The sequence below is a fragment of the Macaca thibetana genome, chromosome 1 (assembly GCF_024542745.1).
Source record: "Macaca thibetana thibetana isolate TM-01 chromosome 1, ASM2454274v1, whole genome shotgun sequence".
NCBI classification, from domain to species: Eukaryota; Metazoa; Chordata; class Mammalia; order Primates; family Cercopithecidae; genus Macaca; species Macaca thibetana.
In genome coordinates, this window is record NC_065578.1 from 44,200,505 (window position 1) to 44,215,863 (window position 15,359).

At 52.8% G+C, this 15,359-nt stretch overlaps 3 protein-coding genes across 4 annotated transcripts in view; 1 reads left to right on the forward strand and 2 right to left on the reverse strand.

Moving 5' to 3' along the window:
* Positions 1 to 15,359, reverse strand: part of EIF2B3 (eukaryotic translation initiation factor 2B subunit gamma) — a 349,397-nt gene that overhangs the window by 154,942 nt on the left and 179,096 nt on the right. The gene's annotated exons all lie outside the window — the stretch shown is intronic.
* UROD (uroporphyrinogen decarboxylase) overlaps positions 1 to 15,359 on the forward strand; it is a 133,412-nt gene that overhangs the window by 114,564 nt on the left and 3,489 nt on the right. The window lies entirely within an intron of this gene.
* On the reverse strand, positions 5,869 to 15,313 carry HECTD3 (HECT domain E3 ubiquitin protein ligase 3). 2 transcript variants are annotated; one of them, XM_050798019.1, is made up of 21 exons: positions 14,129 to 15,313; positions 13,786 to 13,946; positions 13,432 to 13,524; positions 13,217 to 13,352; positions 12,799 to 12,914; positions 12,600 to 12,713; positions 12,375 to 12,457; positions 11,689 to 11,935; positions 11,468 to 11,549; positions 10,648 to 10,830; positions 10,454 to 10,506; positions 10,228 to 10,292; positions 9,969 to 10,072; positions 9,292 to 9,411; positions 9,115 to 9,204; positions 7,921 to 8,127; positions 7,570 to 7,699; positions 7,377 to 7,451; positions 7,172 to 7,253; positions 6,986 to 7,057; positions 5,869 to 6,892 (listed from the first exon to the last, which is right to left on the reverse strand). In XM_050798019.1, the coding sequence occupies exons 1-21, from the start codon at positions 14,672 to 14,674 to the stop codon at positions 6,808 to 6,810; spliced, it is 2,844 nt and encodes a 947-aa protein (XP_050653976.1). In that variant the 5' UTR covers positions 14,675 to 15,313; the 3' UTR covers positions 5,869 to 6,807. The 2 variants fall into 2 exon arrangements, with proteins under 2 accessions (XP_050653976.1, XP_050653982.1); XM_050798025.1 differs by having other exon boundaries at positions 11,770 to 11,935; positions 14,129 to 15,311.

The window sequence follows — 15,359 nt, forward strand, 5'->3', positions numbered from 1 at the left end:
GTATATATCCAATATAGGTTTTCCATAAAGAAAAAATTTTGAGCTCATAAACATGTTGAGGTCTAAAAATCAAAACAATTGAACCCATAGAGATAGAGAAGGATGGTTACCAGAGGCTGGGAAGGGGAGTGGGGGGATTAGGGGGAGATAAAGATGGTTAACGAGTACAAAAAAGAGTCTGAATGAGTAATGCCTTGTGTCTGACAGCACAACAGGTTGACTATAGTCAATAATAATTTAACTGCACACTTTAAAACAGCTAAAAGAGGCCAGGCATGGTGGTTCACATCTGTAATCCCAGCACTTCGGGAGGCTGAGGTGGGCGGATCGCCTGAGGTCAGGAGTTCAAGACCAGCCTGGCCAACATGGTGAAACCCCCATCTCTACTAAAAATACAAAAATTAGCCAGGCATGGTGGCTGGCACCTGTAGGCCCAGCTACTTGGGAGGCTGAGGTGGGATAATCGCTTGAACCCGGAGGTGGAGGTTGTAGTGAGCCGAGATTGCACCACTGCACTCCAGCCTGCAGAGCAAGACTCTCTCAAAAAACCAAACCAAACCAAACCAACTAAAATGGTATAAACGGATTGTTTGCAACACAAAGGATAAATGCTTGAGGGGATGAATACCCCCATTTACCCTGATGTGACTATAACACATTGCATGCCTGTATCAAAACATCTCACGTACCCCATAAATATATAAACCTACTATGTACCCATAAAAATTAAAAATAAAAAATTATTGGCCAGGCGTGGTGGCTCATGCCTGTAATCCTAGCACTTTGGGAGGCTGAGGCGGGCCGATTGCTTGAGCCCAGGAGTTCAAGACCAGCCTAGGCAACATGCTGAGACCCTGGCTCTACAAAAAAAAAAAAAAGAAAGAAAGAAAAAAAAAGTTGGCTGGGTGTGGTGGTGCATGCCTGTAGTCTCAGCTACTTGGGAGGCTGAGGTGGGAGGATCGCCTGGCCTGGAGGTGGACGTTGCAGTGAGCCAAGCTTATGCCACTATAGTCCAGCCTGGGGGACAGAGTGACCCTGTCTAAAATAAAATCATAACAAAAATAAATAAATAAAAAAATCTGGCTGGGCGAAGTGGCTCATGCCCCTAATCCCAGCACTTACTTTTTTTTTTTTTTTTGAGACGGAATCTTGCTCTGTTCCCCCAAGCTGGAGTGCAGTGGCGCGATCTTGGCTCACTGTAAGCTCTGCCTCCCGGGTTCATGCCATTCTCCTGCCTCAGCCTCCTGAGTAGCTGGGACTACAGGCGCCCGCCACCTCGCCCGGCTTATTTTTTGTATTTTTAGTAGAAACGGGGTTTCACCGTGGTCTCGATCTCCTGACCTTGTGATCCGCCCGCCTCGGCCTCCCAAAGTGCTGGGATTACGGGCGTGAGCCACCACGCCCAGCCTATAATCCCAGCACTTTGGGAGGCCGAGGCGAGCTGATCACCTGAGGTCGGGAGTTCCAGACCAGCCTGACCAATGTGGGGAAACCCCGTCTCTACTAAAAATACAAAATTAGCCAGGCATGGTGGCACATGCCTATAATCCTAGCTACTAAGGAGGCTGAGGCAGGAAAATTGCTTGAACCCAGCAGGCGGAGGTTGTGATGAGCAGAGATCGTGCCATGGCACTCCAGCCTGGGCAACAACAGCGAAACTCCATCTCAAAAAAAAAATTATGGCCGGGCGCGGTGGCTCAAGCCTGTAATCCCAGCACTTTGGGAGGCCGAGATGGGCGGATCACGAGGTCAGGAGATCGAGACCATCCTGGCTAACACGGTGAAACCCCGTCTCTATTAAGAAATACAAAAAAAACTAGCCGGGCGAGGTGGCGGGCGCCTGTAGTCCCAGCTACTCGGGAGGCTGAGGCAGGAGAATGGCCTGAACCCGGGAGGCGGAGCTTGCAGTGAGCTGAGATCCGGCCACTGCACTCCAGCCTGGGTGACAGAGCGAGACTCCGTCTCAAAAAAAAAAAAAAAAATTATTAAAAAAATTTTGAACTTTTTACATTAGAAAAGAACATACATGAAATTAAAAGGCAAAGGACAGACTATGAAAACATTTGCAACATCTGACATGACAGACAACGGGGTTAGGATATAACACCTTAGTGACTTGAGTCAGTAGGCTTTGGAGCTGGCAGACTACCATCCTAATCTCCATCACTTAACCACTTATCCTGGGCAAGTAATTTAATTCCTCGTTGCTCTAGGTTTCTCATCTGGAAAGGGGCATAATAATAGTACTTACTTCACGGAGTTGTTGAAAAGATAAGACAGTGAATGTATGTTACACAGCACAGTGCTTTGCTAAGAGGATGATCAGCAACTACCAAGCTTTTATTATTTTAGTACCACGCAAAGGTTGCTAAAAATCATTAAGAAAAATATAATGAAAACAACAGAAAAATGGACAAAAATATACGAAGGTAGCTCATAAAGAAGAAAAATAATGGCTCCATATACTAAACAAAGCAATGCAAATAAAACATAACAATTTTACCATTTCCCAGCACACTGAATTGACAGAAAACATTTTTAAGTGTGGTGAGATTTTAGGAAATCGACATTAGAGGGAATGAAATCGATTCATTCTTTTTACAGGGCAGTTTTGCAGTTTGATGATTTTAAGAAGTTATTCTAGGCTGGGCATGGTGGCTCGCGCCGGTAATCCCAGCACTTTGGGAGGCCAAGGCAGGCAGATCACAAGGTCAGGAGATCAAGACCATCCTGGCTAACACGGTGAAATCCCATCTCTACTAAAAATACAAAAAAATTAGCTGGGCGTGGTGGCAGGCGCCTGTAGTCCCAGTTACTCGGGAGGCTGAGTCAGGAGAATGGTGTGAACCCAAGAGGCAGAGCTTGCAGTGAGCCAAGATCATGCCACTGCACTCCAGCCTGGGAGACAGAGGGAGACTCTGTCTCAAAAAAAAAGAAGTTATTCTAAGGAAATAAATAGATATTGCAACAGTATATGCACGAGGATGTTTATTGCAACATCTGTAGTTTCTGGTGTTGAAAATTTGTGAACAATCTTAATGTCCATCTGTAGAGGTTTTAAAATAAATACAAATTATGAAAGTTCCTTTCAATGTAATACAATTGCCACCTATAAAAATAATGGTCAGCCAGGCACACTGGCTCACGCCTGTAATCCCAGCACTTTGGGAGGCTGAGGCAGGCACATCACTTGAGGTCAGGAGTTCGAGACCAGCCTGGCCAACATGGTGAAACCCCATCTCTACTAAAAATACAAAATTTAGCTGGGCATGGTGGCGGGCGCCTGTAATCCCAGCTACTCGGGAGGCTGGGGCAGGAGAATAATTTGAACCCGGGAGGCGGAGGTTGCAGTGAGCCGAGATCGCACCACTGTACTCCAACCTGGGTGATGGTGAGACTCGGTATTAATAATAATAATAATAATAATAATAATAATGGTTAAAATGAGTGCCCCCTTGTCCCAGTCGTCATCATTTCCTGCTTTGATTAATCCCTGCCACCTGTCTCCTTCTCAACCCATTCTCTACACAGCCACCAAGGCAAATATAGTTATGTCACTTTCTTGCTTAACGCCCTCAGGGCTGCTCACTATAAAATCCTAAAACTGGCCTTATAAGGCTGGAGTCTCATTTCTCTCCTCCCTTTACACTCCAGCAACACAGTACTCAACAGGCTTCTCAGTTGACCTTTGTGTTCATTTACATGCCTTGGGAGTTTCACATTTCATTGAGCTGCATTGGTTAGAACGATCCTGTTTTGTCCCCTAACAATTTTCACTTCTTTGTAGTTTTTACAAAAATGTTAAGTGTTGTTTATGGAACTCTTTGTTTATATATGTCTCTCCCATTAGAGTTTAAATCCCATGAGAGTAACAATTATCACTGCTTTAGCCACTATTTTATCCATTCACCTAGTGTAGTGCCTGACCTAGGTGCTTGATGCATATTAGTTTATTGAATGGATGAATGAATGGTTAAATGAAATGCAGGCTACGAAATATACAGTGTGAGTAAAAGAGGGACTAAAGACTTCATGTGACCATACCAGGCACAGAAACTGGCTACTTCCTGTAGGTGCATGTGGCCTGGGCCCTTTCCTGAAGGGAGAGAAGGAAGAGGTGCACCTCTTACCTGGGAAAAGCACAGCTGGGTGGGAGTGGTGGCCTTGGGGGTTCCCATGCCTTCTGCTCCCTGGGAGGGAAGGGGGTTCACCACCCAAGGTGCAGGGGGCCAGGGGAGGCAGTGGCAGCCGAGAGACTGAGCTATTAAGTTCTGTGTTTTGGGACAGGCCTCAGGGTGTACCCGGTGCAGGCAGAGATCAACCTCTTGCACAGTAAGTTTCCCAACTAGGGCAGCGTCAGGGCGCGCCCTAGAGGACAGGAAGGGGAAGAGTTGCCAGGGCGAGACTCCGCGCAAACCACTTCTCTGGGCAATCAGCCACCACAAGGTCTCACATTGTACCTAGACTCTGATACGACTGGGACCCTGGGGCTGTGCTTGAGGGTGTGACTGGCCACTGTGGGGGTGTAGGGGGGCTGTTCATACACAGGGTTCTCCCAGATATTCCTTTTCTTTTTTTTTTTGAGATGGAGTCTCACTGTGTCGCCCAGGCTGGAGTGCGGTGGCACAATCTTGGCTCACTGCAAGCTCTGCATCCCGGGTTTACGCCATTCTCCTGCCTCAGCCTCCCGAGTAGCTGGGACTACAGGCGCCTGCCACCATGCCTGGCTGATTTTTTTTGTATTTTTAGTAGAGACGGGGTTTCACCATGTTAGCCAGGATGGTCTCGATCTCCTGACCTTGTGATCCGCCCACCTCGGCCTCCCAAAGTGCTGGGATTACAGGCATGAGCCACAGCGCCTGACCTTTTTTTTGTTTTTTTGATACAGGGTCTCACTCTGTTGCCCAGGCTGGAGTGCAGTGGCATGATTGGCTCACTGCAACCTCCACCTCCCGGGCTCAAGCGATCCTCCCACCTCAGTCTCCCAAGTAACTGGCACCACAGACACGCACCAAGCCCTGCTCATTTTTGTATTTTTAATAGAGACAGGGTTTCACCATGTTGGCCAGGCTGGTCTCCAACTCCTGGGCTCAAGTGATCTGCCCACCTCAGCCTCCCAAAGTGCTGGAATTCCAGGTGTGAGTCACTGTGTATGGCCCCAGGTACTTGTTCTTGAAGACTACTCAGGCCTATAATCCTAGCACTCTGGGAGGCTGAGGTGGGAGGAATGCCTCAGGCCAGGAGTTCAAGAACCATCTGCTCAACATAGGGAGACCCCCCATCTCTGCAAAAAATTACCTGGAAGCGGTGGCATACCTGTGGTCCCGGCTACTCAGGAGGCTGAGGTGGGAGGATCACTGGAGCCCAGGAGGCCCAGGCTGGAGTGAGCCGTGATTCCACCACTGCACACGAGCCTAGGCAACAGAGACCCAAACAAACAAACAAACAAAAAACAAAAAGACTGCATGGGGTTGGGGGCAGGGTAATAAAGACGCTACTGCCTCCACTTCTGTCAACAACCCTGACCTGGCTGGTCTGTCAGCCCTCCCGGGTCTCTGTCTTCTATGATGTCAAATTCTTTTGCTTGCTTGGTTCCAGAAGTGGACTCCCTTCCTCCAAATCACCATATCCGTGCCAGAAAATGCCAGGCCAGCCTGTTTGCTTGTTTTCTCTTTTCTGGGCAGTGGGGCCCTTACGTCCCAGGTCCCTGCTCAGCCCCAGATGTGTAACTGTGCAACGTTTGTCACTGAGAAGCCTCTACTTGCACTTCACATTCATCTTCTTGGCTCCAAGCAGGGCACTAAAGTCGATTTCTCTTTGTGATCCCTGTGCCTAAGCCCAGGGCCCAATAAACACATTCTGAAGGAATGAACTCATCCATTTATTCAACTTTCCGGTATGCAAGAACTTCTTTTCATGGAGTGTCACGGAGGCCCTGAGGGAGGAATGGTAAACGGGTAGGGGTGTGCATAGCTCTAGGAACAGGTTTAAGGTCTAGGCTTTAGAGTTGGGGAAAGGGGAGCTATTACAGATTTCAAAAAGGTCATAACTGGCCTTAACCTGTGCAAAATCTTGGGGGTGAAAGGGCAGACAGGGAGTCAGGCCGGAGGCGATGCAGAAGTGAGGAACATGGGGAGGTCTTGGTAGTGAAGAGTTCACATTGAGTGGATGTGGGTTCTGAGTTAGGGAAGCTGGTGGCACTTTGTGTGTTGAGACTGGGTTGGAAGAAGAACAGAGCTCACCACATCTCTGGTATGGAGGGAGAGGAGGAAAAGAGCAGTATGCGAGGGCAGGTGGCTCAGCTACTGCTTCCTTCTTGGAGCAGGTGACCAAGGAGTTTGGCTATCACTCCCTGCCCATCCCAGGCTTCTTGCTTGGGGAGGGGCCTCCACCAACCTCCAGTGTTTTATGTTTTGAGTCATGGCTGAAGAAAGCCAGAGAGAAAATAGAAGAAAAAAGGTGGAGCTGAAAATGGAGGCAAAGTCCATGAGTTGGGGACCTACATGGCCCCCTTCAAGTAGCTCAGGCCTGGCAGCTTGTGCTGGGCTTGTGGAAGATTCCCTCTTAAGAGGTGAAATACCTCAGGAAGCAAGCCCCAGCACGGGTAGGGCTTGTGGGTCTGCGGGGCTGGGCCACTAGTGTTCACCTGACCACGCCAGCTGCCCGCACGCCAACTGCACACAGGAGCGGGCCACACGGGGTTTTGCTGAGCACGTCAGCCAAACCAGGGCGGGGACGGTGTCTTCGCCCTGGGCAAGGCCAAGAGGGACACGTGCTGTCCTGACGGTCCTGCAGCCTGCGCACACCTCACTCCTCCCAAGGGCTCATGTCGGTGTCGATGGCCACGCAGTTGTAGGCCGCATAGCGGAGCTTCTCCTCGCATACCTTAGCGCTGTGGGAATGGGGACTTGGTCAGATCCATCCATCACTACCAGGGGTGATGGGGCTCCCCTGGGCCCCAACTTGAGCCTAGGAAAAAACCCACCTGGCATAGTGTGGCAGGAAGAGGGTGCTGGAGCAGGTGGAAGACTCGGGCAGCGCGTCTGTGGTCTCGTAGCTAGGGGCATTGAGGGACCATAGGTCAGGAAGATGTGTTGGGGCACATGTATGTGTGTGGGGAGGGAGGACAGCAAGTGGCCGTGGCACCTTCGGGCCTCCCTCCAGCACTCACCCCAGCTTGTCTGGATAGATGTAGATTCGTGCTGGCAGGCGGCTGCGGCCTGTGACAAAGCGCAGGAAGCGGCTCCGGTCCTCTGGAGGGAGAAGGAAATCAGTGCCCGCGTGGATGGTGAGGGAGGGTCTACAACTTCTACCCTGCCTCTGCATCCCAGCAACAGAGTCCAAACCCAGGCGTCACCCTGCCCTCCTCCACTGACCGTTGGTGAAGTTGTTCAGTGCCTCCCAGAAATACTGCACCCGCGAGTCAGATGGCTCGAAGTCCTCAAACCGGGCTAGTGGAGACAAGGCCAGCACTCATTCTTGGGTCTCATCTTGCCCAGTCCTTGAGCCCCAACCCCTGTGCTGTGCTGTGCTGTGCTGCCCTGCCCTGCCTTGCCTTGGGGAACTCACTGAGCTTGCGTAGAGCATCCACAGTGACCTCTGGATCCCCACACACTTTCTTCTCCAACTCTTGCCAGGTCAGCAAGTCCAGCACAGCCTGTGGCACCACCTTCAGCAGACCTGCCTGCATAGCTGCCACCTGGAGAGTGGGTAAAAGGCTTGGCTGGGGAAGAGGTCACACCTCCTGCCTTACACTGGGGGGCATCACTGTAGCCTCTGAGCAGCACAAAGGTGGCACCAAGGAATGCTGGGGGCCAGAGTTCTTGGAGTATTGGTGGCCTACAGGCTGCACTCTGGGTCCCAGGAGCTGGGGCTCAGAAGGGGCCAAAGCTCTCTGTTCTACTGGCCTCTGGGTACTACCTGCTCCTTGCTCTCCTCTAGCCGTGCCTTCTGGACCAGCTGGATGAAACGAGAACGGTCTCCATATCCCACGATGATGCCTGCGCCCCCAGGGATCAGCTCCACCACCTGCTGGTCACTCAGTACAGTGGTGAATGTTAGTTCCTTCCCAAACTTGAACTCAAATGTCTCCTTGTCCATTCCTTCCATCACTTCCAGGAGCTTCACCTAGGGGTTGGAGAGAGGCAGGGAAGTAACCTTTTCACTGTGGAGACAGTCCCTGTCTTTCCACAAGATGCTCACAGGGAAGCAGAGACAGCCAGGCAAGGCAGTCACCATGCAGGCAGCAGGGAATGAGGGTGTCAGTACAAGAGCTGTAAAAGCATCAAGACAACACCTAACCAGCCTTGGAGGCCAGAGGAGGCATCCTGTGGGAAATGGCGTCTCAGCTGAGACCCAAATAATGGCTGGGCTATAAGGGAAGTTAGGGGAGAGAACATCTTGGAGAAAGCTGGAAAGAGCAAAAGGCCTAAGGAAACTATTTGGCTGGAGCCTGAATGTGAACCAAGTGCCTGGAGATATAGAGTTCATGTAAGGCCTTTACAGCTTCTGCATTCTATCCTAAGCCCAGGGCCGAGCCACCAATGAGTTTAAATAAGGAAAGTGAAATGAATTATTCTGGCTGCATGGAGACCAAATCGGTAAGAACGGAGACAGGGACACCAGCTTTTCAGTAAGCGATTAGCTCAGGAGGAAAGGTGTCCTCAACCAGGCAGGGAGATAGTAGTGAGATAGGAAAAGCAGACAGATTACAGAGACAGACTTAAGAATGTGGGGGTGAGGGAGAAGAAGGGGTGAAGGATGGCCCTGTGGGCTTTGGGATGGGGAGGAGTGGGACATGGTGTCCTTTTGAGGCAGGAGCCCTAGAGGGGAGCAGTCTTGGGAGAAGATAAAGAATACATTGAGCCTGAGATGTGACCTTGGGGCAAACGTTGAGGATGCAGATACATATATGGCCCCAGGCTTAGGAGAGGCTGGGGCTAGAGGTCAGGATTTTAGGGGTCACAAGTCTACAGACAGTACTTGAAGCCATGGGAGTGGATGGATTGGAGAGGGATCTTGTGTGTGGTGAAAGAACACGGTACAGAACAGCCTTAGGGAGGACCAAACTTTAGGGGCTAGGCAGAGGAACCATTGGTTCCAGGCCCTACTCACCAGCACAGAGTCCACAGCTGGGAAGTCCTTGCTCCAGCTCACCTCTTCGCCAGAAAGCTGCTTCCACACAAAACCAGGCAGGGCCAGGACCTATGTGACAAATACTCCCTACTGTCTTCTCACCCTGAGCTGCCCAGATTTGGCTGGCCTTTCCTCGGTGTGGATAAGGCTACTCACCAGGAACTCCTTGCCCCGAAGGGCAGCCCCCATCAGCTGTCCAATCCATTCATACTTGGCAAAGTCTCGGCAGGAGGGGTTGGGCACATACATGTCCCGGGCCTCACCAGTGCCATTGCCCTGCCCCAGAGACAGAGCTGTCAGTGTAGCATGAGACATACCCTACTTTCCTGGCCCGAAGACTTCCCTGAACATTTTCCACTGGGAACATTTTCCACTAAATGATCCCTTCAAATGTACAGTGGCTCCTCCTCTCCCTGTCTGCCCAGATGTTGCCCTGAGCAACTCAGTCCCTCCTCTGCCCCATTTCTATTTTTTTTTTTTTGAGACAGAGTCTCACTGTGTCACCCAGGCTGGAGTGCAGTGGTACGATCTCGGCTCACTGTAACCTCCACCTCCCAGGTTCAAGCGAGTCGCCTGCCTTAGCCTCCCAAGTAGCTGGAACTACAGGCACGTACCACCACACCCGGCTAATTTTTTTTGTATTTTTAGTAGAGATGGGGTTTCACTACATCGGCCAGGCTGATCTTGAACTCCTGACCTCGTGATCTGCCTGCCTTGGCCTCCCAAAGTGCTAGGATTACAGGTGTGAGCCACCACGCCCGGCCCCCTCCTCTGCCCCCTTTCTAGCTCAAGCTGGCACCTGGGAGGTCTACAGAGATGGAAACGGAGATTACCTGGTTGGCCGTGCGTACAAAGAAGGGCAGAGGCACGGGGGTATCCGCTGAGCTAGGGCACAGCTCTTCTGACATATCTGCCAGGCTGTCCCGGAAACCACCGCCTGAAATGACAGATGTCCTCAACTGGGCACTCAAGAGCCCAGCTCCCATAATGGGGTATTGAATAGGTCCCCCATCATCATTAGCTTGTGAAAAGCCTCTACCACTTTAATAGGACAGCAAGAAGGATCCTTGGGATCCTCCCTCAGGGCCTCACCTTGGTCAATGATGCCTTCTGCAATGAATTTACACTCCCACCACTGGTCATAGCGCATGGGCCACCTGCAAAAAACGTGGGCAGATTTGTCATCGTGCGGGGCCAGGTGCAGCACAATTCATCAGCCCAGAGAGCACCTAGGAAAAGCAGTCATGGCGAGGGGTGCCTCGAGGAGTTGTGTGTACACACAGGTGTCCCGAGTAAGTCCCTCACTCTCATGCCATACCTGTAGTCCAGGGGCTTTTCATATTTGTCAGAGGGCTTGAGGCCTTCATATACCTGGGGGCAAGGAGGAAAGGAGTCACAGGAAAGCAAGACCTGGCCCCATACTCGCCCCAAGAACTTGTTCAGGTTCCTCTTGGCCTAGTCCCCTTGGCCCTTCACTGATCCTATCTCAGCCTGACCCTAGGTGGTGCAGACCTGTGTGAAGACTGCATTCTTGCAGGCAGGGTCTCGAGAGGGGCAGGCACGGTGTTCCATGGCAAGGCGGCGGTTGATGTATAGGCGTGGCATGAAGCTGGGCTTGCTGCTCTCTGAGTCACGCAGGCACTGAGCCACCAGGCCAGGCCGCTGGCGGGACAGCAGTAGGAACTGCTTCACTTGCTAGTGAGGAGAAGTGGCCAGAGCAGGAATGAGTGGGCAGTCAGCCTCTGTCCAGGCTCTGGAACTTTCCTCTCTGCCTGTATCCAATTCCACCATTTTAGTCCAAGTCTAGTCCATTCCTGTCCTTGTCTCCAGTCCCTTCCTTAGTTCAGCCACCAGGGAGAGCTTTCTAAAACAAAAAAAATTCTAATACTGTCATTACCTTACTTACTTTTCCAATAGCTCCACTATCCTGGGACAAAGTCCTTGCTTCACAGCCTGGCCCACAGGGCCCTCTGCAACCAGGGCCTGCCTCCTGCCCACATCCTCCCACCCTCATCCCTCTGTCATACTCACACCTACCTGTACACTTTTCTCAAGTCATCTTGAGCTGCTGTTAACTCCCGGTATGTACCTTTCACGCAACCTGCCCTGCCTGTGCTGTCAATAGCTCTTGGGTATTCCACACACTCATCTGGGCAGCGGCCTCCCAAACACTAAATTTGGACCATCTGTTCTGGCTTTCTTCCTGTGTTCCCAGACCCAGCAAAGGTCTTGCCCTAGAGCAGGTTTCAGGAACTCTGCTAAGGCATGAACAACTACATGAGCAGGAAGGGGGAACGCATTGCCGAGACCAGCACTGGGTGGGACGGCTCACCTTAATCTCACTGAAGGTGCCCAGTGTGTGGTCCCAGGCAGGTACCAGGTGGTGCAAGACACTATCGAGGATCTTGATGAATCTGGCATGGGTGGGTAAAGACTGACTGCAGCTAAAGAGTTTGGCATACATTTAAGACCCCCAACTCCCCAACATACAGGGACAGGAGAAGGCAGGACCTGGGGGCTTCTCTGACCCTTGAACAGCTTTTACTATGAGACCTTGGGAACCTCCTCCATGCAGACACACAAGGCTCAATGCTGGGGGAAGGGAAGGGCCCACAGGTCCAGGGCCACAGCCACCTCTGCAGGAGGACAGCTCTGCGGTACAGTACTTCAGGGTCGGTGCCTTCCAGGCGTGGGTATCGCACCAGACTAGTCGGCTGGAACAGGTCTGCATTCAACCCTAGTTCCCGCTGTCTAGAGGACTTGATCTTGACCCCTCGGAGACGAACATCAATCCCATCATCTGGGGAAAGGGGTCAGAGTGAGGTCATTTACGGCACCTGCTGGCTCCTCGGCCCTCACACCTAGGAATGGCTCCTTGAACGCTCAGCCTTTTGTCACCCTTAACCCTAGAAACTTGGGACCTTCGGGATCACCTTCTATCACCTGACTCTGATTTATCTATTCCTGCTGATTCCTCCGTCTTCCACTATAATGCTGGCATGCCTGAGGGTCCCAACTCAGTTCCTTTTCCAGGTGAGCCCAACCACCTGTATGGCTTTAAGGCAGGCCTATACCTGGCACATCCCAGCTGCTCAGGCCCCAAAGCTCCAAATCTCGGAGTTAGTTCAGCATCACCTTCACCCCAACTCCAAGCCTATCCTCTTCTCTCCACACTCACCGTCTGTCTGCCCCATCTCCACATCAGGCTCTCTTTCCCTCCTTAGAGCCTTAAGCCTCACCTCGGCACTCCACGATGCGGATCTCGATGATCGGGAGGTGGACAGTCATGTCCTCCAGGACACAGACATCACCAATCAGGGTCCTGAGGAGACGAGTGTGAGGCACTTCGGATACCTCCTGCCTCAGGCCTTCAGAGACTGCTGGAGTCTCACTCAAACTTAGGCTTCCAAGCTGGGCTAGGCTTGGAACACACCCTACTTCCCTCCCCAGGCCAGTGTGCTCACTCGTCAATGCTCACGTCACTCAGCTTCTTCAGGTTGTCCCCTTCGCCCCCATAGACCACCACCCGCTTTGGCATAAAGTTGTCATCTGTGGTATCTACTGTAAGTAGCAGCTTCCTGAAAGGTCAGAGTGTGAACATGAGTCTTTGTGAACCCACAGGAATGTGGCTCACCCATCCTGTCCTGCCCAGAGCCTACTTACTTGACAATGGTGCCCTTCTTCATGGTAAGCCGTACCCAGTGCTGGCACTGGGACCCATCGCTCTCCCAGTAGGTATCGGCATTGCTGTCTGTCAGGCAGGATACATTGAACTCCTCCTGGGGAGGGGCAGAGAAGTGGAGTCAGTAGTTACCCTCCCTCGCTGAGCTGGGCTTGTGCTCTGGACCAGGAGGACCAGAGAGAAAGCAGAGTGAAGCTGGGCTAACAGGCAACTGGTATGGGATAGGGGGCCGCTGGGTATGTAGGGGTTCCTACAGACTTCCAAGATGGGGAGCTGAAGTGAGTGTGGCCCGTGGGGACCCTGTTTTGGTCCTGGCCTGGAGGTGGGGGTTCTTTCTGGATCTAGCCTTGAGGGGTGTGACTATATCTTGCCTGGGGTGGGAGGAGCCCCAGCACCCACCGTGTAGGAGGAAACGTCTATGCTCTCCACATACTGCTTCACGCTACCCAGGTTCTCATCCTCCTTGCCCAGGTGGTCATACAAGAAGTGGATCAGGTCCTCGTCGCACTCGTAGGTCCATGTCGGGGGTACATAGCTAAGCAACCCCAAGCCCCTAATTAGACAGGGCCCAGACGCAGAGCTCCTTCCTCCCCACCCCATTCCAGCTCACTCACAGTAGCCTTTGTACAGCTTCTGCGTATGCCTCTGCTGGCTGAGGTCTCGATCCCAGGCGATGTGAGTATGTCAGGTCCACCACCTGTTCCCACCTGTGGGCACAGAGTAGGGAGTGGGAAAGGGAGACATCAGCGGGCAGCAGGACACTACCTCCATGCCGTGTAGCCTTCTCCTGGGCTCTATCTCCCGGTCTCCAGACGCCCCACCCGAGCCCCCTTCATGTCCCGCCCCTTCCTGTTCTTAACCCTGCCTCCGCTCCAGTATCCCACCCACCCCAGGGTGCGGCTGAAGTGTTCCCAAGCCGTCCTGGCCTGGCCTTCGGACAGCAAGCCCCGCTCCTTCAAGTGCAGGACCTGAGCACCGGCCGATAATCCACGCCAAAGAGCTGCTGCTGCCGCTGGAGGTGGTTGGGAGTGTCGATGGGTACCAGGCGGGCTCCGCCCTCCGCCGGGCGGCACACCAGCAGCCAGCCTTCCTGCAGCCCGCAGTCGCCCAGGTGCTCTGCCAGCTGCTCCTGCCGGGACGCGCCGGATGGGGACAGCCGTCAGGGAACTGCCCAGCCGCCTGTCCTACCCAGCCCAGGGCAAAGGGCACCGAACGCAATGCCAACTCAATACAGGGGAGGAAAGGGAAACAGCCAGAGGTTTCTCTGGCCCCGGGGGTCTTTTACCTGGTCCTGGGCGGGGAAGAGCTCACCTTTGTCAGCTTCACCCAGAGCCCGTGGCCGTTGCACAGCTCCTCGCCCGTGGTGCGCACGCAGGCGCCGCGCCGGAGCTCGATGCTGTCGCGGGCGGCGCGGAGGGGCCCGGAGCCGGTTCCGGGGGCTGGGCCTGCGGCGCCCACACGCAACCCCAGGCCCTCTGCCTCCCACACGGGCAGGAGTACGCGCGACGGTCCTGCCGGGTCCTTGTAAAGCTTGTAGAGCACCTCTTGCGGCACGAAAGCCAGCGCTGCCGGCAGCGGCCGCCCAGCGCGGAGGCTCCGCGCTGCCTCCGCCAAGAAGCGCACGCGGCCCAGCAGCTGCCGCGGGGACTCCAGCACCGCGCCCGGGCCAGGACCCGCCATGGCTAAGTGGCGGAGGTGAGCGCCTAAGGGCGATCCTACCCGGTGAACAGCTGGCGCGACCGCGGACGGAGCTTCCCACCACGCCCTGCCCCGCCTTTGGCCAGCCTTCGCCGTATGTTCTGGACTAAGCGCACCCGCGCTCACCGTATTGCACTGTGTACTCCTACACTCAATCATATTACCTACCTCTGTGCCACCCTAACCCAGCCGACCAAACCCAAGATTGGTGATTTCTACCTGATCAATCTCCTTCTCTCCATTTCCTTGCTACTACCATTTTATCTCTACTGCTACTACCCTCATTCAATAACCGTTCTATCTGGCCTGGATCATTGCCAACATTTTTCTGGTTCTTCGGCCTGCTCTTTTTCCTCCCACTCCCAACGAATTTGCTGGACTCCCTATCCTATAGGTGGTGTGACTAAAATGTTTGAGACAATGGCTCCTTCCCCTGCCACTGACAGGAGTCTTGAGTCATTCGGGTTCTGTTTGTCACTCCTAATCCCAAGGACACTGGTAATCGTTATTCATTTTAATGTGATTACTGATTTCTGTTTTCCCAGTCTTATAGCTTCTTAAAGACCGGGGCTGTCTTGAGCAGAGCTAACCTCTACACCTACTGTAGGTCTAGGCTCTTAGTAGGTAATATAAGTATATGACGATTTCAGTTTCCTGAGCAGCCTGGTTCCATCATCCTCAGTATGCCTGGCTGAATAAGACTATTAGAATCATGAGTGGGACTTGAGCCAAGCCTCCGGATACCCAGACCGTCAGATGAGAACAAATTCCTCATGTCACCGTAACATACAGTTACAGCGGAGTTCTCTTTTCAGTGTTTGTTGTTGCGTCGCTACAGCGGACT

Coding starts and splice junctions, on each gene's coding strand:
- HECTD3 (XM_050798019.1), bottom strand. CDS start 14,674: ATGATTGAGTGTAGGAGTACACAGTGCAATACGGTGAGCGCGGGTGCG. Junction 10,831..11,467: donor GCACCTTCAGTGAGATTAAG/GTGAGCCGTCCC, acceptor TCTCCTCACTAG/CAAGTGAAGCAGTTCCTACT. Junction 7,700..7,920: donor TAGAGGAGAGCAAGGAGCAG/GTAGTACCCAGA, acceptor CCCACTCTCCAG/GTGGCAGCTATGCAGGCAGG.